Genomic DNA, 22,808 nt, shown 5'->3' with positions numbered 1-22,808 from the left:
GAATATCCACTTGCCCTTGAAATATAGTGATGTGGTTAATGCAGTAACAGCATGACCTATGTGTTCTAAACAATGCCCAAAGCAACTGCCAAAGGAGTCAGGGGGCATCCACTGGAGTTCCCAACCAGTGATGGATTGGTGGTTGAAACATACTCTACTTGGAGTGGACCATGCACCATTAAAAAGGGGAAGAAGGTGGGAATTCCCTGGTGGTCCCATGGTTAGGACTCTGCTCTTTCACTGTTGAGGCTGCAGGTTTAACCCCTGGTCAGGGAACTAAGATCCCAAAAGTCACGTGGCCAAAAAAAGAGAGAAAGCGAAGATGAAGGTCTGGTCCAGCATACCCAGCACGTCCCACCTTGCCCCCGTGCTCACAGCTGACAGTGCTGCACCCTTGGGCAATGCGTATGGCATGCACAACCAGGTCAAGTACCTAAGCCTGCCGCGGCCTCCTCTTCAGGGCCATGTGAGCGCATTCTGTGCTCACTGTCACAAATCATTAGACTGCGGTCTTTGTTCCCTCCTTTGGCCTTTGGGGAAAGTTACAGCACACACATGCCCTAACTGACGGCACCCAGCAAGCCTTAAATGATAATCAACAAAGCCCGTCCTGAGGTCTCTAATGAGAAAGCTGTCCTCCAAAACAGGATGCCTCTGGGCATTATCGCTGCCTCACAAGGAGGGACCTGGGCCGTTACCCAGAGTACTGTGTGTTCGTACCTGCCAAGTCTGCTAATGTATCTTCTGTGTTAAGCTCCTCCTGGAGCACCCCTACCACTTTCCTCTTTTTGCAACCTCCCCATCTAGTCTCTATCTCCACCCCCACTCCAGCACCCAAACTCCGAGGAAATCAGATGGTCTCTGCAACCCTGCAGGCCCTTTCAGTGGCTCCTGCCACTCCAGCTCCTTTTGCCGGCATCCGGAAGGAGAGGATGGACCATTGGTCTGATCAGCCAGGCCTGCAGCCTCAGCTAGACCTCCTGGTGAGAGTCAGCTTCTGGGTGGGTCAGGATCCTTCCTGTTGAGTGTTGTCTAGGGCAGGGGGCAAGGAGGGGATGAGTGGGGCTGTTTCCTTTTGGGTCATTTAACCTTCTTTTTTACACATCTGGCTTCTACAGGGGAACACAAGGACAATAGTAATACCCCTAGTAGTAACAATGTTAGTCAGTGCCTGCTATTAAGACCTCTAATACCAGCACTTTCAGGCACTATCTCAGTTAATTCTTATCACAATCCATGATATGTGTGTGCCTACTGCGCTCAGTTGTGTCTGATTCTTTGTGACTCCATGGACTGTAGCCCTCCAGGCTCCTCTGTCCATGGAATTCACCAGGTGAGAGTACTGGAGTGGCTTGTCATTTCCTACTTCTGGAGATCTTCCTGACCCAGGGACCGAACCAGTGTCTCCTGCATTAGCAGGCGGATTCTTTACCACTGCGCCACCTGGGAAGCCCCCACACAGGTAGCATACCCATTTTTCAGGTAAGAAAACAGACTCAGAGAGGGTCAGAACGATGCCTAAGGTTCCGTGACTCTTGGGAGCCACATCACAAGCCGGCTCCCCCCCCGCCAGGTCCACCTAACTCCAGTGGCTGCAGACACCCCTAGGGCAAGAATATAGGGAATGCTCTCCCTGCCCTTCGGTAAACTTGAGGCCTGATCTTGGGCTAGCTCCTTCCCTTTCTGGGCCTCGGTTTCCAGAGGTATTACTCGGGCTAACACGGTCTTTCGCGATCATCCACCCACTGTGCGTGCCCGTGGTCACGCAGCTGCAGCCCAGTCAAAACCCCTTTCCGTTCCCCAAACGCACCCCACCCCCCCAGGACCGCAAAAGAGAGCGCGGGAGACGGCAGCGGATTAGGCCTTTATTGCGGGGCGAGAGGAGCGCGGAGCTCAGATGCTCCCAGTTTACGGGCTTCGGCCTCAGCCCCGTTGCCGTCGGAGCCCTCGGCGGCCTTGTCGTGGAACGCTGACTTGTGCGCAGCGGCGAGGTAGCTGGAGCCGCTGGGGTCGGAGAAGCGCAGCTGCACCAGTGGCAGGAATCGCTCGGTGGTGAAGTAGCGCAGGGCTGGGCGCGGGGCGCGTAGCGCCTGGAGGAAGACCTGCAGCAGCAGGAGGAGGCGCGCTGGCCGGGGCTGGGCTGGGGAACCCGGGGGCGGCCCCCGCTCCCGCAGTCCTGCTCGGCGCTTACCTCGACCACCTCCTCCGGGTCCTGACCCGCCTCACGTATGACCCGCTCGCAGTGGCGACAGTAGCGGTAGAAGAGGTCGCGGGTCTCGGCGTCCGCGCGGTCCAGCATCCCGCCCAGGCCGCCCTCCACCTTCTCCGGGAAGGGGGTGTGCACCGGGCCGCACTCGATGAGGCTCACGCTGCGGGCCGGAGAGCGGCGAGTGAGCGCGGGCGAATGCAAGCCCGGAAGGGAGGGCCAGAGCGGGGCTCCGGCTGCGAGCACTTGAAAGCGGGTTTACAGCCGGAAAAGCGCCCCCACATCCCTTGGAGGTTCTGAGAGAGGCTCTGGCGTCAGAATGCCAACCTGGCCGGGTCACTTACAACGGTGTGACCTTGGGTCAGTCACCGAGCCTCTCTGGCCTGAGCTGCCCAATACCGACGCCTCACCAGCAGGGTGGACAGGTGGAACGAGAGGACGCGTGCCAAGCGCCCTGAACTGTGCCTGGCGCACAACCAACGGGAGCCGCACTGGGGAGAATGCCTGAGAGCGGTTCCAACAAGATGGGGTGCTGAGGTTCCCAAAGTCAGGGGTCAGGGGGCCCCCGGGGCAGGGCGGTGACTCACTGGACCCCGAAGGGCTGCAGCAGAATCGCCAGACTCTCGCACAAACCCTCGAGCGCGAACTTGCTGGCGCAGTAAACGGCGTTGAAGGGAAGCGCTGGGAGGGAGAGGAGTCTGCTGGGGCGCGTCCGGGGTGGTGCGGGTGGTGCGGTCCGCGGGGAGGGGCGCAGGAGCGGCCCGGGGCAGCCTCACCAGGCCCCTGCCCTTTACTGGACACCCTCCTCCCCATCGCTCCTGCTGAGCCACCCCCGCCCCGCGCGCCTCTGGCCTTGGCCGCGTTCCGCTCACCCATCAAGCCGCCTATGCTCCCGGTCACCAATATGCGTCCCGAGCGGCGGCGCTTCATGTCCGGCAGGAAGGCCTGCAGCATCCGCACGGTCCCCGTTAGGTTCACGTCCAGCACGGCGTCCACGCTGCCCTCCTTGTGTGCCTCCAGCGGCCCCACCAGGCCCCGGCCTGCGTTACACACTGCGGGGAGAGAGACCCGACCCCGCCGCCTCACGCACGGCCCTCCTTCCCGCCCGTCCCCCCGTGCTCCGTGGGCTTCGGACATCTTGGTTTGGACACAGACTGAGGAAGGCTCTTGGGCTTGTTTTGCGGGGAGGCTCACCCAGCACGTCCACGCGGCCCTCGGTCACGCGTGCCTGGGCAGCGGCTATGGAATCTGCATCCCTCACATCCAGCTGCAACGTCTCCAGGGAGCCGGGAGGGCACCCTCGGGACTGGGTGGCCTCCAGCAGTGGGCCCTGTGAGGCCAGGTCCCTCAGCGTGGCATACACTGGAGGTTGGGGGAGAGGACAAGGCTCTGAATTCCGGTCTTTCAGCCTTTCTTAGGCCCCCTAGGCCAGGAAGGAGTTGCTCCCTTCTCTCCACCCCGTTCCATCAGGTACCTTTGAAGCTCTGGGACGGGTCGGACGCCAGTCGCAGGGCCAGGTGTAGGCCAATGCCGGAGGAACAGCCGGTGATGAGTACCACGGTGCGGTCCATGGGGATGTGCGCAAGGAGAGACCCCGGAAATGCTGGGCTCTGGTCTCTGGGGATGGATATCACCTGCTTCGCTCCGCCCCTGCCCTCCGGGGTCCCCACCCCTTTATTATGTCTGCAGCACAATCTCAAGGCTGAGCCCTCCCGTGGGTCCCTGGCCTGCTCTCCAGGTCAAGGCAGAGAAGAGGGCCCCTGGCTTAGACAGCCCCTTCTTTGTCAGTCAGAGGGAGGGTGAAGTTTTGCAAACAGGAGGTATGAGCTCTCATGTGGGCACTGAGTGCCCTGGGCAGATCTTGTCCTGGCAAGCCTCTGTCCCAGAAAGCCTCTGTACCACAGGGACAATTTTTTTGCCGGTTAGCCGCTGAGGGTGTGGAAGTGTTTTGGAAGGGCATTCTTGGTTCAAAGGTCAGGTGCGTATGTGTGTGCTCAGTTGCTGGGTGGTGTCTGACTCTTTGCCACCCCATGGACTGTAGCTCGCCAGGCTCCTCTGTCCATGGAATTCTCCAGGAGTGGGTTGCATTTCCTACTCGAGAGGATCTTCTTGACCCAGGGATCCAACCCATGTCTCTTGTGTCTCCTGCATTGGCAGGTGGATTCTTTACCACTGCGCCACTTGGGAAGCCTCAAAGATCAGGGGTTAATATTAAATCTGGGGAAGCTTGGTGGCTAAGTGAACAAGGAAGCAGCCTGATCTGGCTTTGACTGGTGAGGGCTGTGATCCAACCTTGGAGGAGGAGGAAGGGAGTGAACAGGCACTAAGGAGTAAAGACGAGCTGATCAAATTAATAGATGGTGTTTTGAGAGACAAGAACATGACAGATACAGGAACTATGCTGAGTGGCAAAAATCACTGCAGCAGACATGATGTGGCCATGTGCTAGTTAGATGCTAATGTGACCCATTCTAAAGTGATGGAAGGCTTTTGGTAATGCAGAATAACCCACTTTCAAAACAATACCAAACAGTTATTTTGGTAAAAACCTGTAGCAGCTTGTTACATTAGGGTGAGAAAAGAGAAATCAAAAAGCAGAGAAGGGGGGACATACTGTAGTCCTCAAGTACTGTTAACTCTAACTGGGCAAGAGTCTGATCAAAGAGTTCTTTTAAGAATATTGGATTCTTGGAGATGAGCACTCAGAAACTGGACTGGAGAATGCTGCCAGGCTCTTGATTTTAATTTAAGCCACGCGTAAAGTATAACAAGCTTTTGTTAACCAGACACATTTTTCAATAACAGAAAGAATGGAATAAATGCCAGATACTTCCCCTGGGGATGTCCTGTCTCTTCAGGGAAATGTGGTCTATTTTCTGTAAAATTTCCCCTGGCCTAAATTAAATGATTATTTGCTCCAGACAAGGAGTATTTATTAGACTGTTTCAAAGTGACACCGTCAGGGCTTCCTGGATGGCTGTGTGGTAAAGAATCCTCCTGCCAACGCAGGAGACATGGGTTCAGTCCCTTATCCAGGATGATCACGCATGCCTCGGAGCAACTAAGCCCGGGGGCCACAACTACTTAGCTCATGTGCCCTAGAGTCCTTGCTCTTCAACAAGAGAGTTGACTACAGTCAGAAGCCCATCGCTGGAACTGGAGAATAACCCCCACTGACTGAAACTAGAGAAAAGTTCACACAGCAATAGACCCAGCACAGCCGAAATAGAAAAAGTCACACCAGCAGAAAAATGTCAAATAGATCAGCTAGACACAGTCTCTTAAGATTCTGTAAGTCCTGGCACTTTAGAAATTATATGCCACTGATGTAAGTGATTCACCTTTTTCATTTTTTCAATATTTTATCCATATAAAGCTACTGCCTCATCCTTTGGAATTCCCAGGTGGCTCAGGGCCTGCCAATGCAGGACATGCAGGAGATTCATGTTTGATCCTTGGGTAGCAAGATCCACTGGAGGAGGAAATGCAACCCCCTCCAGTATTGTTGCCTGGAGAGTACCATGGACAGAGGAGCCTGGGGGGCTACGTCCATGGGGTGGCAGAGTCGGACTTGACTAAGCATGTGTGAGCACGCCATATCCTTACACTTTCTTCTTCAACTAGGAGTGTTCTCAAATCTCAGAGTGTTCTTGGGACTCCTCTGGTGGTCCAGTGGCTAAGACTCCTGCTTCCAATGCAGATGGGCCTGGGTTCAATCCCTGGTCAGGGAACTAGACTCCGCGTGTCACATCTAAGAGTTTGCATGCTATGACTAAAGACCTCACAGGCCGCAAGGAAGACGGAAGATCTTCCGTGTCACAACTAAGACCAGTGCAGTCAAATAAATACGTTTTAAAAATTAAAGTGTTCTCTGTTTCTCATCATTAACAAATGTTTTAGCTTTCTAAATATTTGTATTTAACTGTTGCTTCTAGGGTTTTGTTTTTGCAGTTTAGAAACTCTTAGGAATATAAAGACTTTTATCCCTTCTGCTTGAAACAGCAGGGGTGAACACTAGCCAGACTAGCCTAAGTGACAAATGAAAAGATTCTTCATTAAGCACAGTGATTAACCTGATCTAAGTTAGATTTGGAAGGAATGTTTTAATTACCTCTTCTAGCCTGAATACATGAATTCTTTCAGATCAGGAAAGACTAGACAAAGCAGCAGCAGCTGATTATAATTTGGTTTATGGGCTGTCAGATGTGCTGTGATAGGAAATCTGAAACGACAGTTAAAGGGGAAAAAAGTTGCATAAAATTTGCTGTAAGCGATATAGAGGCTTGTTTTCCGAAGTAGTCTTATAACAAAAACACGTATTTGTAAAAATGGTTTCCATGTCAAGGATATTTGTGCAATTAGAGCTGAACTGTATTCTATTCTTGTAATATTTCATCTTGAAAGATTTATATAATCAATTCTGGATATATGACCAATAAAACTAATAAAACACAACACTGAGGAAGCCAAGGCAAGAGGGCAGGGAGACCTGCCCTCACCAGTGTCCAGGCTACAGACCCGAGGCCTCGCTGGCATCATGGCATTGACATTCTTTGTTTGTTTTTGTTTTTGCTGTGCCACATGGCATGTGGGATCTTAGTTCCCTGACCAGGGATGGAACCTGCATCCGCTACAGTGGAAGCAAGGAGTCTTAACCACTGGACCGCAAGGAAGTCCAGCACTGACATTCTGACACACCATCCAGATGATTTACCAGTTTATTAAGTTGTATTAAAATAGTACTTTGATCCCAAATTTGGGATGTGGAGGAAGGCAGCTCAGCCCCTCCAGACAGTCCGCGCCTGACCCCATGGGTCAGTGAGTTCCTTCACTCAGGTCTGTGGTGCTCCTGTGACGCCTGCCCAGTCCCAGGCCCTGGAAACCTGCCCAGGTTTGGAGTCTGGGGAGAAGGTGGCTTGAGAATGGTTAATTGTCAGAAGGAGCCAGCCCGGGGGTAATATTTGAGGAAGAGCTTCTTGACCAGGTCCACTGTGTCTCCTTCAGGCTGGCTAGGATACCTCCTTGTGCCAAGGACAAAGGTCTGTTCGAGTTGGAAGGCATTCTTGTCGAACTGGTGCTGCTGGAAGGGGACACCCTGGACCAGGCTTTCCACCAGTGTCTCTGCGAAGAGCCGCCAGCGGGGGGCGTAGTAGTCAGCCACCAGTCCTGCCAGCTGCTTGTTAGCATAGTCTAGGATGTTGCCCTCCGGCCCCCACAGGGTCAACTGGTAGCGGCTGTTCTGCTCATAGAAATGGGCCTCAGTCTCACTGACCGCTGCCAGTCGGGCCTGCTCCAGCCAGCTGCCCAGCAGGAAGTGGCAGTCACTGGCCAGCACCTGGTCAAGAGCAGGCAGGAGCTCGTAGGCCAGGATGCCTCCTGCCCTCATCAGGGGAACCAGCTCCTTCTTCAGATAGGCGGTCCTCATCTCTTCGTAGTACAAGCTGACCAGCTCCTGGACTGCCTGGCGGGTCACGTCTACCAGGTCGTAGCGGAAGGCCGGGCTGCTGGCCAGGGTGGGGGTGGCTGCCAGCAGCAGCCGCCAGGCTTCAAATACATCTGATCGGTTGTACCAGACAGTGGTGACCATGTGCAGGGATGGTCGCTTGACCAGCGGGCTGTGATTGTGTCCCCGGCACTCCTCACCCGAGCAGTTGTAGACACTCCTGAGTAGCAGCCGCCACGCTGTCTCTGCATCCCCATGGGAGACCCCGTACCGCCGTGCTGCAAAGCTGCTCACCCAGGCCCCCAAATCGGCCACTGGGTCCTTCCGCCAGCCCAGCTCGGCCATGAGGGCGTAGACCACCTCGTTCTGGCCGATGCCCTCCGGGGCCATGCCTGTGCCTACCAAGGTGGAGTTGGGGAAGCGGCGGGCGGTTGTGGGGCCTTGGTTCACAGACTCCAGGGCCCCGAACAGGCCATGGTTGCCCCCGAAGTTATGCAGCATGCACCAGATGAAGGGCTGGCCCTGGAAGGAGGCTGTGCGGACGTATACGGGCTGGCTCTCAGCGAACAGGTCCAGAACGAGGAGGCAGCCACGGGGCACGGCCCCCAGCACAGCGGCCACCTGGGCAGGCCCCCAGAACTCAGGCTGGTTCTGAAAGAGCCAGCCTTGGAGCAGCCACACAGCGTCAGGGTCCACTGTTGGGGGCGGAGGACAGGAGGGTGATGAGAGGAGAGGGGGGCAGGGAGCACTCACCGTAGTTTACAGATGAAGAAACAGAGGTCCAGAGAAGTTAAATGACTCTATCACACTCTATCATGTTCCTGTAAATCATCCCCCCACCCGCATCATCAGGACATTCCATCACTCATACCTTTCCCCCTGGGACTACCAGCTGAGTACTGCAAAGCTGCAGGAAGCATCAGAATTACCCAGAGGCCTGGGCGCCAGGCGCCCTCATTCTGATTCAGGAGATGGGGGAGGTTGAGAACCTACAATCCGACCGGCCCTGGGGTGACACTGCTGGTCCCAGACCACACTTGGAGCACCGCTGCTCAAGGAAGCCTGAGCCAATTCACCCCAATCTGCCCCTTCCCAGCTGACACAGAGGCCTCCCCAAGCCATTCCTGACCTGGCCCTTCTCCTTGCCTCCCCTGTTAGTGGCAGGGAGGAGTGCTGTGTTCATATTTGTGTACCAGGAAGGGCACCTTATTGACTGGGGGCACATCTCTAACCTCTAGCCTACCAGCATACACATGTGTGCGTGTGCTAAGCCACTCAGTCATGTCCAACTCTTGGCAACCCTGTGGACTGTAGCCCTCCAGGCTCTTCTGTCCAAGGAATTCTCCAGGCAAGAATACTGGAGAGGATATGCACACCTTCCTCCAGGGGATCTTCCCAACCCAGGGGCTGAACCTGTATCTCTTGTGTCTCCTGCATTGGCAGGCAGGTTCTTTACCACTAGCACCACCTGAGAAGCCCTCAGCATGGAGGTAGAGACTAAATAAAACCTTTTCAATAGTCAGCACTTAATGACACTTTACTCTGGGCCAGGCGTCAGTCTATGAGCGAGCCCCTTTTGCAGATGAAGCAGCCGAGGTACTCGGAGGGAGGGGAGCTGCTGCAAGTCTCGCAGGCAGGAAGTGGCAGGGCGGGTGAGGGAGCAGGGTGTCCGCTCCAGGGCTCACCCCTCAACCACAGCATGACTAAATGAGATGATGTGTGTGTACAAGTGCTTGGGAAATGGTAAAGTGCTCTGTGTCACAGTCAGGTGTTACAATTCCCCATCCCTCCTCCCAGCCCCCTGACCTCTGCCACCTCCATCTCGAGGGCCCAGGGGACTTCCCTTTCTCACCTCCCGCTGGCACCCTACCTGCGGTCATGGCCTGGTAGACAGCGGCGGTGGCTGCAGCCAGGTAAGAGGGCTCCGAGGACGGGGGCTGCATCTCGTTGAAAGTGTCAGCCCCGTAGATGTGGTCCGTGCCGAACTCTTTGGTCAGCTCCCGCAGGAAAAGGCTCCCCACGAGGGGGAAGAGGGGATCTTCTGGAGCCAGGAGGAAGGAGCAGGAGTAGGAGCAGTTGAAATGGCCCCAGCTGCCCATCTGGGTGACATTGACCTGAGGGAACACCCTAGTGCGGGGGAGGGGGTGACAGTTCAGACATTTACCGGAGGCCGATGCAGTACTTTCCTCGAGCCTCACTGACACCTGCAGTTCCGGGAGCCCTCCTGCCTCTGGGCCTTTGCCCATGCTGTGCCCTGGGTCTGGAGCTCTCGCTTCCCCCGCTCCCTGCTGATGCATCTGGTTACTCCTTGACATCCTTTTTGTGTCCCCTGTCTGGAAAGCTTTGGCTGTCTCTCCTCCTCCCACAGAGGATGAGATGGTTGGATGGCATCACCAACCAATGGACTTGAGTTTAAGCAAACTCCGGGAGATAGTGAAGGACAGGGAAGTCTGGCGTTCTGCAGTCCACCGGGTGGCAAAGGGTCGGACAGGACTGAGTGACCAAACAACAAGAAGCCCTTCCCACTGGCTTAAATAAATGATACCACCTCTGCGCTGAGCCCTTCTTGCCCCTCCCTTCCCCAAGCAGAAGTGACCTTGATGGAGAATTGGGCCACATCCATTCCTATCACTGGGTTGTATCCCCCTGGCAACGTGTCTCCCACCAGGAGCAGGGCGTCTGTGCATCTTCGTGGCTGCACCCCCAGCCCCCAGCCCAGGGCCCGGTCTGGCAGCCCCAGACAGTCTGACAAACGTTGGCTAAATGTATGAATGAGTTTCTTGCCGCCGAGCTAGGAAGGCCAAGGAGTGGCCAGTGAGGCCAGCAGCATGTGCTGAGCGCTGAGAGCAGTGGGAACCAGGCGCTTATGGGCCCAAGGGAGGTGATAACCGATGCTGGGCGCCCCTGGCAAGGCTTCCTGAAGGAGAGGAGGTCTCAGTTGGGCCTTGAAGAAATTGACCAGCCACAGTAGAGGGTGTGTATAGCACAGAGGAGCAGAGGAGCACCCCTACCATCACTAAGAGCTGCCATTTGCTAAGACTCTGTGCCAGGCCATACAAGTGAGGAAACAGGCCCAGAGCAGTCAAGGTCACATGTCAGTAAGAGAACCAGGAATCAAGCCCAGGCCTACATCCAGAGCTTGAGTTTTTCTTCAAATAGTGTCTTGCAGGGGAACATGTATTCTCTCTCTGAGCTGAATGGGGAGGGGTGAGGGGGGGACATCACCTGGTGAGAGCCTTGGGGACATGCCCTGCAAACGCCGGCAGCACAGGGATCATACCAAACGAGCGCATCCGGTCAAGGATCCGATGCTGGGAGGAACAGAAGGGGTGTTGGTGAGCATGCCCCCCGCTCCCCCGCTAGGGGGAGGTCTCCTCTCTCCCAAGGCACACAGAGTCCCCCTACTCCCACCCCAGACCTGTGACTATCCAGCATCAATTCTGCCCCTTCCATTCCCCATCCTTTTACCTGCAGGTAAAGCTGCTTGAGGTGCCAGGATGGGGGCAGGGGGCCACTCCAGGTGTGCAAGTTGCCCATGCGCCCCCAGGCCAGGAAGGCAGGACCAGTGAAGTATTCGTCGATCTCTGTCTGGGTCAGACCCAAGGCCAGATACACCTAAGGAGGAAGGCAAGCCCCACACATAAGACCACTCATCTCTGTTCGCTGATTCATTCACTCGACAAACATACATCCATCTCTTCTCTGTGCCCTAGAGTTCTTAAGACAAGCTCTGATCCCTGCCTGCAAGGAGCCCACAGTCCAGAAGAAATAGATCAGTTAGCAGGTGAGTTTGCGAATGTCACTCTTGGTGCATAGGCCGGGTGAGGCACAAAGGGGTTCTCTCTCAAATGGGGAAGGGGCTTAGAAGGCTTCATGGAGCAAGCAGGGCTAGCATGATGGGTGAGGGCAGCTCTGAAAGGAGCTTAAGCAGCCCCAGAGGCAGCCAGAGCTCTCGGGGCTCAGGCATGGCAGCTCCCAGGCTGGGCAGAGCCTGATGGTAACAGGGAACTCCTGGGTGTGTTCAGAGTTGAAGGTCTCCCCTAGATTCACATTTCAGAAATGACACTCTGGTACAACTCTGAGAGCCAGGAGTCTTGTTTTGAAAGGAAAATATTTCTTAAGAGAGCTCTCTAAGCACTAATGACCAGGAGGTCACTAAAGAAATGTAATTTCTGCATGTCTCAGCCGGAGAGGAATCTGACCTTTTAATCTGATCAAGTCATCCAAAACGCCTCCTAGAAACTCAAGATATTTATCAGGCCCTTACCCTAAAATAACTTGCAATCAATGTCTGTCAGTCACAATTCTCATCAGGTAACTTCTAACTGTCTCATGGCTTCAAAAAAAAAAAGCCCCTACTTCTCTTTCTCAGAGCACTCTTTCAGGTATCTGAGCCTGTGTTTCCCAAATGGCAATTAGTAAAGTCTCCCAAACAAACTCTTCTTATATGCAGCCTCTTGCATTATTTTTTGGGTGATGCTCTTCAGGGGCTGTGGTGGGCAGGCGACCAAGGAGAGGGGACTGACCGCCTGAACTGGCGCCATGAAGAAGGATGGAGAGGAAGAGGACAGGCAGAGCAAGAGCTGCTAATGACACAGAATCCAGAGAAGCAGCTGACTGGCTCACGTGGGGTGGGGAGACAGGGAAACCTGGCTTCTTAATGTTTACTGGGGGTGCTGGGGGCCAGCCCCGGGGAAGTGCTCCCACGTGTGTGTGTCAACCATGGAAGCTGGGAGGCTGGAGCCATCACTCCTGGTACCAACACTTCTGGAGCCCTAGTCTCTGTGCCAGATGCTGAGCCGATGTGGGGAAGGCAGGACACCTGGGGTGTGGTGGGCACCCACCCGCTGCCAGATGGCCTCCTGGCCGCTCCAGGCCAGCGCCAGGTTGATTCCATTCAGCGCCATCCAGTCGATCTCCTGCTCCCAGCGGGCCCAGTCCCACCACAGGAAGGAGTAGCTTTGTGTGCACACATTCTGGTAATAGCGGTACCTGCAGGCAGGGGCAGGAGCTGGGGCATGGCCCTAGGGGCAAAGAGGAGGTTTCTCAGCCCAGAGGGTACACAATCGGGGAAAAACTGGGGGAGCAGCTTGCCCTGCCACCCCAGATGGAGCCCAGAGAGGAGTGGCTCTGGGTGTGGCCCCTAGACTACCGCTTCACTCCAGGATCCAACCCAGGTGCAGCAGAGACTCTGAGGCTTGAGCTTCCGAGGTGTCCACCCACCTATCCCCAGCACTCAGCTCTCTAGCCTCCCAGATATCTGCGGGCACATTCCATTTTCATTCCTACTCTGGGTACAGTGTGCCCCTGTCCTGTAAGGGGGATCACTCTCCCCACAGTCTAACGGGGAGAAAGCTGTGTGAACCCATCATCTCAGGACAGTGGGGCAAGCGCTGAGCAGAAGACTGTGCCAGGCTGGGTGTCCCTCCCCAGGGAGCATCTTCGAAGAGAGGGTGGGGTAGGAACGGAGCGGCATTTACTGCTCACCGATTGTGCACCACAATTTCTACACCCCGCACCGTGCAAATCATCACAATAAGAAAGGCACCACTGCACGGTAGAGGTCATTGTTTCCACTTTTCCATTGTTTCCCGCTGAGGCTCAGAGAGGCCAAGTGACTTATTCAAGGATACTCAGCTTTTAGAATCGGAGCTGGGGTCTGAAGCCAGTGCTTGCTAGCAGTCAGGCACTGGGGCGGGGCGGGGACTTCGGCCCGAGTGGACGCCCCCGGTAGGGGGAGGGGGCGGGAACGGGGCCAGCGGGAGCTGCAGGGGAGCCGACCGGCGGGGTCCGGTCGCGGTACCTGTTGGGTGTGGCCTCGGTCAGCTCCTCCGGCACAGCGGGCAGGGGCTGCGGCAAGCGCAGCTGAGAGCCCGACCAGGCCACGTGGCAGCCGCAGAAGTCGCGCAGGTATCGGTGGAGCCCCGCGGCGGCGGCCACGCCCGTGGAGCCGAGCACCTGCACCCGCGCCCCGGCACCGCCGCCGCTCAGGCGGTAGGTGTCCAGGCCGGACTCGGTCGCCAGGGAGCGCTCCACCGACACGGAGAAGGCGGCCGCTGGCCCGGGCCCCAGAAGCCGGACTAGCAGCTCCCGCACGGCGGCCGCCTCTCGGGCCTCGTCCGCGGTCGAACCTCCTGCCGTGAGGAGCAGGAGCCCCAGAGCCGCGGCCACCCCCATGGCCTCCATGGTCCAGCGGTCCTCAGCCCGGCTGTGGCCCCGTGGGGAACCACTGGGGACTAGGGACCAGGGCCGGGACGGCCGCGCCCAATCAGCTGCGGGCCTCAGGTCACGTGGAGCTGAAGGGCCAACCCGCCGGCGACCGGGAAACCCAGCTTCCGGGCCCCGCACCAGCTTCTAGTGGGTGTTTTCCGACCACACTTGGTCCCAAGAGCGCGTGACTTTAATGATTGCAAAAGTCCGGGACGGGATGTGACTCGCAGCCCTTCACAAGAGCCCTTGGGTATAATGTGCTTTCACGTACAAATCACTTTCCTTCCATCCATCCTACCATTTGATAAATATTTGACATTGATTTTGTACCAGGCACTACCACCCCTCTCCTGAGACCTACAAACCAAGTACTTATATTATACAATTGTATATATTGTACAATTATACAATTATACTTATACAAGATTTATATTATACAATTGACCCTTGAATTGTGCGTGTGTGTTAGGAATGCTGACCCGCTGGCAGTCAAGATATAACTTTACAGTCAGCCCTCCTGTATCCAGGGTACTACATCCGCAGATCATGTAGTACAGTAACTCGTATTTATGGGAAAACATCCCTGTGTAAGTGGACCTGCGCAGTTCAAATGGGTGTTGTTCAAGGGTCCACTGTAGTTGTGATGCTGTGCAGGGTACCCAGCCAAAGGCTTCCAAAAAGACGTGACATTTAATCTGAATTAAATTGGGGTTCACTAGGAGAAGATGAGGGGAAGACCATTCCTAGGAAAAAATGCATATATGAATACCCAGGAAGGGTAAGGAAAGAGCTGCGCAGGTTTGAGGAACTACAAGGTCAGGAAGTCAGAGGACAGATGTGTCATGTGAGCCTGGGCTGACCAAGGAGCAGGGTCTAGTGGGTATGTCAAGGGCTCTCATGTGATCCATAAGTGGTAGCAGCTGCTGAACAGTTATCTTTTTTTTTAACTTCTCATTTTATACTGGAGTATGGCCAATTAACAATGCTGTGATAGTTTTAGGCACACAACAAGGGACTCAGTCATACACATACATGTATCCATTTTCCCCCAAACTCCCCTCCCTTCCAGCCTGCCACATAACATTGAGCAGAGTTCCCTGTGCTATACAGTAGGTCCTTATTGGTTATTTATTTTAAATATGGCAGTGTGTACATGTCCATCCCAAACTCCCTAACTAATCTGTTCCCCCATCCTTCCTCCCTGGCAACCATAATTTTGTTCTCTGTGACTCTTTCTGTTTTGTAAATAAGTTCATTTGTATAATTTTTTTTGGATTCTGCATATAAAGGATGTCATATGATATTTCTCCTTCTCTCACTTCACTCAGTATGACAATCTCTAGGTCCATGCATGTTGTTACAAGTGGCATTATTTCACTCTTTTTAATGACTGAGTACTATTCCACTGTGTATATGTATGACATCATCTTTATCCATCCCTGTCAATGGACATTAGGCTGCTTCTGTGTCTTGGCTATTGCAAACAGTGCTGCGATGATCACCAGGGTGCATGTATCCTTTTGGACCATGTTTTCTCTGGACATATGCCCAGGAGTGGGATGGCAGGGTCACATGGTAGCTCAACTTTTAGTTTTTTAAGGAACTTCCATACAGTTCTCCACAGTGGCTGCATCAATTTACATTCCCACCAACAGCGTTGGAGGGTTTCCTTCTCTAGGGCGGGAATTATCTTCATTTTACATACTGGGAAACTGAGGGCCAGAAGAAGGAGGTAACTTTGAGAAGATCAATGACAAGTAGGACAGCAGGACTGGGACTAGAACCAGAAAGTCTTAGCTCTCAGATGAGTGTTCTTGCCGCCATCCCCTGAGAGATGCAACGTTTCATGCTGCTTACCGGCAGGGAGGGGTTGAGTAGGGCTGTGTGGTGGCCAGGAGTGGTGGGCCCTTTAGAAAGATTGCACTTTCTAAAAGGATTCTGAGCCCTTTGGGAGGCAGGTGTAGCTTTTACCAAATTGTCAGGCCTGAGTGCAGCTGCTTAGAGACAGGAAAGGGCTCAGAGGAGGGTTGCCAACTTAGGACATCCAGAGGTAATGTGGGAATCCACTGAGCTTACTCTGCCCCCTGCCCCCAGGTTCGGACTCAAGCTATGGTGCCCACGGCCTTGTTCCTGGCTCAGTGGGCAACAAGTGCAGCAGGTGCGGCCCTGTTCCATTCCACTCAGTTCCTAGTATCAGAGGCTTTTCAGCTTTTTCTGGAAAGGAGCTCCTCGACCTGCCCAGAGAGATGGGCCCTTGTGGAGCTATAGCTTGTAGCCCCTCAGGCCCTTCTCCACTCCAACACCCCCTCCAAACACCTCTTGCTCCAGGTGAGATTCAGCAGACTCTACTCCTCCAAGGACCTGTTTTGCCAGTAATCTGGGTCTTAGGGAATGCACTGCTTGGGGGAACTGAGCTGCAGGTGCACCGTCAGGCTCAGGTTACCTCTCTGTGGGGCCTTCATGCAGAATGGCAGATGGTTGCTGGCAGGGACAGCAGGTTGGGGACACCATCCCAGGGCTTGATAGCACATTTGCAGCCTGAGCTCATGGAATGTGTGGCAGGGGTCGCACCGATTAGTCCGGTGCGTCACACTGTCTTTCTCATCTTCCCCACCAAGCTGGGAACTCTTTGAGGACAGATGAGGGCTGGCTGAAGAAATTTAAGGTGCATTGATAAGATGAAATATCAAGCATTTGCTTTTTAAAAAAGTGAGGAAGATGTATTGGTGCTGATTTGGAATGTTCTGCAAAGTATATATATATATTTAAAAGCTCAAATCACTGGATATAGTACATCCCATCATTTTTTTTTAAATGCTGTTTAAAAAGTGCTTACCTTGCGTAGGGTAATGGGGTGGAAAACTTTATTTTTGGCTATGCTGGGCCTTCGTGGCTGTGTGGGGCTTTCTGTAGTTGTGGCAAGCAGGGACTGTTTTCCAGTTGTGGTGTGCAGGCTTCTCATTGCGATGGCTTCTCTTGTGGCAGAGCATGAGCTCTGGAGTGTGGGCTCAGTGCCCGTGGTGCACAGGCTTAGTTGCCCTGAGGCATGTGGAACCCATGTGCCCTGTGTTAGCAGGTGGATTCATAACCACTGGACCACCAGGGAAGCCTGGAAGACTTACTTTTACATTAGGCCCTTCTGTAAGGTTTGAGAAGCCATCGCAATGAGAAGCCTGCAGTCTCCTTTCTCCTGGGTCCTGGTGCACACAAGTTTCTGTTTGTGCCCTCCAAGAGTCTGTTTCCCCAGTCCTGTTTAAGTTCTGGCGGCTCTATGGTGGGGTTAATGGCGACCTCCTCCAGGAGGGCTTATGCTATTGGGGAAACAATGGAAACAGTGACAGACTTTATTTTGAGGGGCTCCAAAATCACTTCAGATAGTGATGGCAGCCATGAAATTAAAAGATGCTTGCTCCTTGGAAGAAAAGTTATGACCAACCGAGACAGCATATTAAAAAGAAGAGACATTACTTTGCCAACAAAGGTCCACCTATTCAAAGTTATGGTTTTTCCAGGAGTCATGTATGGATACGAGAGTTAGACTATAAAGAAAGCTGAATGCTGAAGAATTGATGCTTTTGAACTGTGGTGTTGGAGAAGACTCTTGAGAGTCCCTTCGACTGCAAGGAGATCCAAGCAGTCCATCCTAAAGGAAATCAGTCCTGAATATTCATTGGAAGGCCTGATGCTGAAGCTGAAACTCCAATACTTTGGCCATCTGATGCGAAGAACTGACTCGTTGGAAAAGACCCTGATGCTGGGAAAGAGTGAAGGTGGGAGAAGAAGGGGACAACAGAAGATGAGATGTTGGATGGCATCACCGACTCAACGGACATGAGTTTGGATGAACTCCGGGAGCTGGTGATGGACAGGGAGGCCTGGCGTGCTGCATCCATGGGGTCGCAGAGTCGGACACGACTGAGTGACTGAACTGAACTGTACAGTTTGATCCCTTTACCACGTGACACATTTCATTGCTGTTTCATTTACTGTGTGTGAAACAAATTGTCCACGCTCTCCACTCCTATCTTCTCTCTTTCATTCCTGCCAACCTGCCCTCTGCCTGTGCACCCTCCAGATCGCTTGGCCCTCTGCCCTGCCAATCCAGTTCCCTACCTGTCACAACCCCGCTAGGATCCCACCTGCCTTACCTATAAAGAGGAATGAGTCCTTCCCTGTCTGGCCACCAGGGAGCAGCCCATGCCTAGGCCTTGCCTTTGGAAGGCTGGAGAGGGGAGCTCCAACGCCCTTTCTACACCACACTCCTGGGCAGAAAGAGGTGCCATCCTGCCCAGGTCTTCCCTGAGGGACAGGAAAAAGAGACGGCTCCTGAAGATGGTGATGGAATTGTCCCCGATCTTTATAATACTGAGCAGGCCCAAAGCCACCCTCTCCACACTGTTCTAGGACCTCAAGAGGACTTCACTGATGGAGGCACAGGCTCACTCAGCAGATGTCTGGGGTCCAGGGATTCCACCAGAAGGGGAATCAGGATAAAGGTCTAGACTGAAAAACAGGAGCAATGGGAATCCCCTGGGTTTAAGACCCCATAAACCAAGGGGCCAAAAGAGATCACAACAACAAAAGAGCAACAGAGCCACCATTGCCCACCCCCACCCCAGGGCTCCTGGGGATTCCCTCTCAGGGTTCAGTTCTATTTGGTCCCATCTTTAGCTGGCTGGGCAGGGATCAGCCCAAGGCCACTAGATCCTAAATCCTTAGCTAATGACCCCCTGACCCAGATCTTTTGGGAGGAATTTCTTCCTGGGGAAGTCCTAGTTCCACCTTCCTAGCCCCACTTTATTGATCTTATCAGGAAGTTTATCAGTTTAAACTCAGTTGTTTTTTTTAGTATACCCATAGTTGTGCAACCGTCACCATAATCTAAATATCATCCCCCAAAGAAACCCTGCCTGCAACGCCGCCCAGCAGCGGGTACTGGGCAACCACGGATCTACATCATCTCTGTAGATTTGCCCTTTCTAGACATTTCACATAAAAGGAGTCATACATTGTGTGGCCTTATGTCTGACTCTGAGGTCCCTTCACGTAGCATGTATCAATGTCGTTCCTTTTTATTGTAGAATATCCATTGGATAGATATACTGCCTTTTGTTTATCCATTCATCAGCTAACATTTGGGTCATTTCCACTTGGGGCTATTATGGATAAAGCCACTATGAGTGCTTATGCACAAGTCGGTGTAGACATTTTTTCATTTTCCTTGAGTAGATATCTAGAACTCAAATTTCTGGGTCCTAACTTAACCCTACATTTAACATTTTGAGAAACTGCCAGGCTGCTTTCCAAAGCAGCTGCACCATTTTGTTTCCACCACCAGGGGATGGGGCTTTCAGTTTCTCCACAACCTTGTCAACACTTGTAATTGTCTTTTTAAAATTATAGCCTTTTTAGGTGGTGTGATGTCTCAAGATTTTGATTTGCATTTTCCTAATGACTTACGATGTCAAGTATCTCTTCATGGACTTATTTGCCTCATATTTTCTTTGGAGAAATGTGTATTCAAATTCTTTGTCCTTTTTTTAAGGTTAGGTCTTTGTCTCTATCACTGAGTTATGAAAGTCCTACATATATTCTAGATAAAAGTTCTTTATTAGAGATATGCTCTGCAAATATTTTCTCCCACCACGAGGGTTGCCTTGACCCTGTTCTTCAAAGCACTAACGTTTTTTAATTTTTGCTAAAACCCAACTTATCTTTAGGAGAAGGCAATGGCACCCCACTCCAGTACTTTTGCCTGGAAAATCCCATGGACAGAGGAGCCTGGAAGGCTGCAGTCCATGGGGTCGCTGAGTCGGACACGACTGAAGTGACTTAGCAGCAGCAGCAACTTATCTTTTATCTTTTTATCATTTGTGCTTCTAATGCCATTTCTAAAAACCACTGCCTAACCCAGGGTCAGGAAGATGTACTCCTATGATTTCCTCTAAAATTTCTCTTACATTTAGGTCGATGACCCATTTTGAGTTAATTTTTGTATATGGTGAGTCGCAGTCCAAATTTGTTATGTGTGGATAGTATTCTAGCCTGGAGAATTCCATGGACTGTATAGTCCATGGGGTCGCAAAGAGTCAGACACTACTGAGCGACTTTCACTTTCACCCAGCTGTACCAACACCATCTGTTGAAAGGATTGTTGTTTATCCATTGAATTATCTTGGCCCCTGTGTGGAAAACCAGCTGACTATACCTGTTAGGGTTTGCTTCTGAACTTTCAATTCTATTCCATTAACTCCAAGTATCTATTCTCACTAGGCCTCCCTCTTTGAGTCGGTAACAGAGTGGAGGTTAAAAGAGCTCATTTACCTGAATGGTCCCTCTCAACTTTCTGAGGAGCGGATGCTGGGTGTTGTGCCCAGGCCTGTTCCAGGCCAGGTGGCTTGTCAGGGAGGAGACGGTTTGAGGAGCATGGCATGAACAGGGTGTTCCTGCCCCTCCTGGAGCAGCAGCAGTTGTCAACCTGGTGCTCACATTCCTGGGCAGCCCCTCCCCTGGACGTTTGAGAAGGCAGGAATGGAGAGGACGGGCTGAGAAAGAATGTGGTCGCCTTACATGGCCGTGAGGAGGGAGAAGGCACCCGCCCTGCCCACCCCACCAGCTGGGACAGCCTGTTGGCCCTTGGGCTGCCTGCCTCAGCACCTCGAATTCTCCAGCTGCCCTGAGGAACCAACCCCCCACCCCCACCCCACCCCGGCAGAGTTCCACCTACACCAAGGCCAAAGGCAATCAGGGCTAAAAATAGCCAGGCGGCTGAGCCCTGGAGAGCATGCTCATAGCAGAGGGACAGGAGGGTGGGCAGACACCCAGGCCCCCGCTCCGGCCCCTCCCCGGGCTGTCTGGGTGTGCGGTGCAGAAAAGGGGGTGGTGATGAGAACCCAAGCCCTCTCCCCAACATGGGTGGTGTCTGCAAAGCTGCCTTGGCTCAGGGAGGGTGGGATCAGGGAGTGGGAAGGCCCCTGGGAAACTTGAGATAAGGTGAGAATTTCACAAACTGCCTGGCCAGGGCCACCGCAGCTGTGGCCTTGGATCACAGAAAAAGGCAGCAATGCTGGCGAAGGGAAGTGGAGGGGGTAAGATACTAGATGGACTCAAGAGGGTTGAGTGACACGGGAGCTGTGGGCACGCAGATGGGCAGCCTCCCTGATAGAGTCAAACACACTTTATTCAGCACAGGAATGTCTGAACAGAAGGATCTTGGCAGGATTCCTGATCAAGAACTCTGCTTCCAACCCCTCTGTCCACAGAGTAAAGGTCATCATGTAAACCACAGGGGCCAGACAGGAGGGGCTCTGCACATGGGCTGGGTCAGGTCACACTGGCTGGCATGGGGTCAAGCTGGGGTTGGGCAGATAGCCTGGGGAGTCACTGAGCAGCTCCAAGCAGCTCCCTTAGACAAGTGTGTGTGTGTGGGGGTGCTGACCAATTTAGGGGGTCCTCTCGATCACTGAAGGTCTGCTGATCAGTTTAGCTGAAGCAGCCAGGGCTGCTGTGCCAACACATGATTAAAAGGCCCCAAGATCCATCTCCTGCTGTGGGGGTGACAGGGAGGTAGTGCTCAGGGCCATGCTCACACAGCCACACACACTGGCAGCCCTGCCAGCTGCCTCCAACCAGCAAATGGTAAACGCCATCGACCTTCCCACCCAGGACTCACTGGACGTGGGGTTGTCACGGAGGTAGGGAGGGGCACTGGTGGGCAGAGCAGGCAGAAACGCCTTGATGACTACAATTCTGAGACTCATAATTGGGGGTGGGCAAGGTCTCCCATCTGCACCAGGAAAGGGCATCAGTCTGGAACCTCTGTGCAGAGGGTGTGCTTGTGGCACAGTCCAAGCATGGCCTGAGACTCAGCCAACCAAGGAAGCCAGTCAGGACCTCTGTCTTGGGCCCTCCCAGCTATGCAGGTTATGCTGGGTACCAAAAGGGGAATCTGGGAGGGAGGGGGGGAAGGTGTGAGTTTAGGGTGGGCTTAGGAAGGTGGTTGTGGGGTATCTACGGACACTCCAGGCTGCCAGAGAGAAGCCATGCTTGCTGGCGCAGCTGGGTTGAGCCGAATTCCTGATGAGCAAGCACTGAAGATCAGAGTGAGTGGGTGGAGGACAAAAACACCACCTCCTTGGATGCCTTGCTGCTAATCTAAGAGTGGGGAGTGTTAAAGAGCACCCCACCCCCAGCCAGGAGAGAGAATGGCAGGAGCAGGGGCTCAAAGTTTGGGTGTGGACAGCGGACGGCCCCCCTCCAAGTGCTCTTGGCTCTCGTGTAAATGCACAAACGGGTTCACCACCAGGGGGCAAAGAAAGAGTGAGACAGAGGCCGGGAGGGCAGGGTGGGTGCCCAGGTGAGTGGGTGTGAGTGACCGTCAGGGCGCGGCTTCTCTAAAATACCACTACACTACCACACACCAAGCTGCGGGTGGCGGGGGACTGAGGGAGCTGGGGGACCTGGATCGAGCTAAATGCCTCACAGGTGGTTGGGGGGAGGGGATGGGGATGACACAGGTGCCCTGATACCCAGGGATCACAACCAGCAGGCAAGTGGAGCACAGCTAACCACTGTGGCGGGGAGCAGAGGGCAGCCGGGCACACAGCCCCTTGGGGGCTCAGTCATCAAACTTCCCTTCCCGGATGTGCTCAAAGGAGAAAGGCAGGAACTTGAAGCCAGTCCCACTGTAGAACTTGTTCTGGAACTCCACCCTGGAGAATGGGAAGAAGAGAGTGTCATTCCACAAAAACTTTGGGACTCTACAGAAAGATGCCCTGACCCCAAGTTCCTCAAGCCCCCTGCTGCCCATGAAGCCCAGACTTTAGCCTGCTTCCAGCCCGTGATGCCCAGGGCCTGCCCTCAGCAAGGGCGCACCGCACCAATGCATTGATTTGGTCTCAGTTCCTGCTCTGTCCTGCTCAGCAGAAAGTGTGTATGCCAAACTCTGCA

At 53.7% G+C, this 22,808-nt stretch overlaps 3 protein-coding genes across 7 annotated transcripts in view; all 3 read right to left on the bottom strand.

Moving 5' to 3' along the window:
- Nucleotides 1–1,865: 1,865 nt before the first annotated feature.
- HSD17B1 (hydroxysteroid 17-beta dehydrogenase 1) lies at nucleotides 1,866–6,357 on the bottom strand. Its single transcript, XM_068978590.1, has 7 exons — nucleotides 6,318–6,357; nucleotides 3,681–3,823; nucleotides 3,401–3,568; nucleotides 3,079–3,258; nucleotides 2,794–2,887; nucleotides 2,192–2,369; nucleotides 1,866–2,102 (listed from the first exon to the last, which is right to left on the bottom strand). The coding sequence occupies exons 2-7, from the start codon at nucleotides 3,775–3,777 to the stop codon at nucleotides 1,866–1,868; spliced, it is 954 nt and encodes a 317-aa protein (XP_068834691.1). The 5' UTR covers nucleotides 3,778–3,823; nucleotides 6,318–6,357.
- Nucleotides 6,358–6,942: 585 nt separating this feature from the next.
- NAGLU (N-acetyl-alpha-glucosaminidase) lies at nucleotides 6,943–13,835 on the bottom strand. The gene is made up of 6 exons (XM_068977065.1): nucleotides 13,453–13,835; nucleotides 12,494–12,641; nucleotides 11,118–11,264; nucleotides 10,875–10,960; nucleotides 9,520–9,776; nucleotides 6,943–8,344 (listed from the first exon to the last, which is right to left on the bottom strand). The coding sequence occupies exons 1-6, from the start codon at nucleotides 13,833–13,835 to the stop codon at nucleotides 7,140–7,142; spliced, it is 2,226 nt and encodes a 741-aa protein (XP_068833166.1). The 3' UTR covers nucleotides 6,943–7,139.
- Nucleotides 13,836–21,040: 7,205 nt separating this feature from the next.
- Nucleotides 21,041–22,808, bottom strand: part of ATP6V0A1 (ATPase H+ transporting V0 subunit a1) — a 53,270-nt gene continuing 51,502 nt past the window's right edge. For all 5 annotated transcript variants that reach the window (XM_068979027.1, XM_068979028.1, XM_068979025.1 and 2 more), the window contains one exon: nucleotides 21,041–22,570. In XM_068979027.1, the coding sequence (XP_068835128.1) occupies nucleotides 22,477–22,570 (94 nt within the window). In that variant the 3' untranslated portion in view covers nucleotides 21,041–22,476. The remainder of the gene's footprint in view (nucleotides 22,571–22,808) is intronic.

Source organism: Capricornis sumatraensis, chromosome 8 (genome assembly GCF_032405125.1).
Source record: "Capricornis sumatraensis isolate serow.1 chromosome 8, serow.2, whole genome shotgun sequence".
Lineage (NCBI taxonomy): Eukaryota > Metazoa > Chordata > Mammalia > Artiodactyla > Bovidae > Capricornis > Capricornis sumatraensis.
The sequence above is the reverse complement of the archived record's forward strand: the minus strand, read 5'-3'. Positions and strand labels throughout refer to the sequence as shown.

Coding starts and splice junctions, on each gene's coding strand:
- HSD17B1 (XM_068978590.1), bottom strand. CDS start 3,777: ATGGACCGCACCGTGGTACTCATCACCGGCTGTTCCTCCGGCATTGGC. Junction 2,370..2,793: donor CTGCAGCCCTTCGGGGTCCA/GTGAGTCACCGC, acceptor TCCGGCCCGCAG/CGTGAGCCTCATCGAGTGCG. Junction 2,103..2,191: donor ACCCGGAGGAGGTGGTCGAG/GTAAGCGCCGAG, acceptor CTGCTGCTGCAG/GTCTTCCTCCAGGCGCTACG.
- NAGLU (XM_068977065.1), bottom strand. CDS start 13,835: ATGGAGGCCATGGGGGTGGCCGCGGCTCTGGGGCTCCTGCTCCTCACG. Junction 9,777..10,874: donor GTCCCCAAGGCTCTCACCAG/GTGATGTCCCCC, acceptor CCCCCGCACTAG/GGTGTTCCCTCAGGTCAATG. Junction 8,345..9,519: donor CTACCAGGCCATGACCGCAG/GTAGGGTGCCAG, acceptor CGCCCCCAACAG/TGGACCCTGACGCTGTGTGG.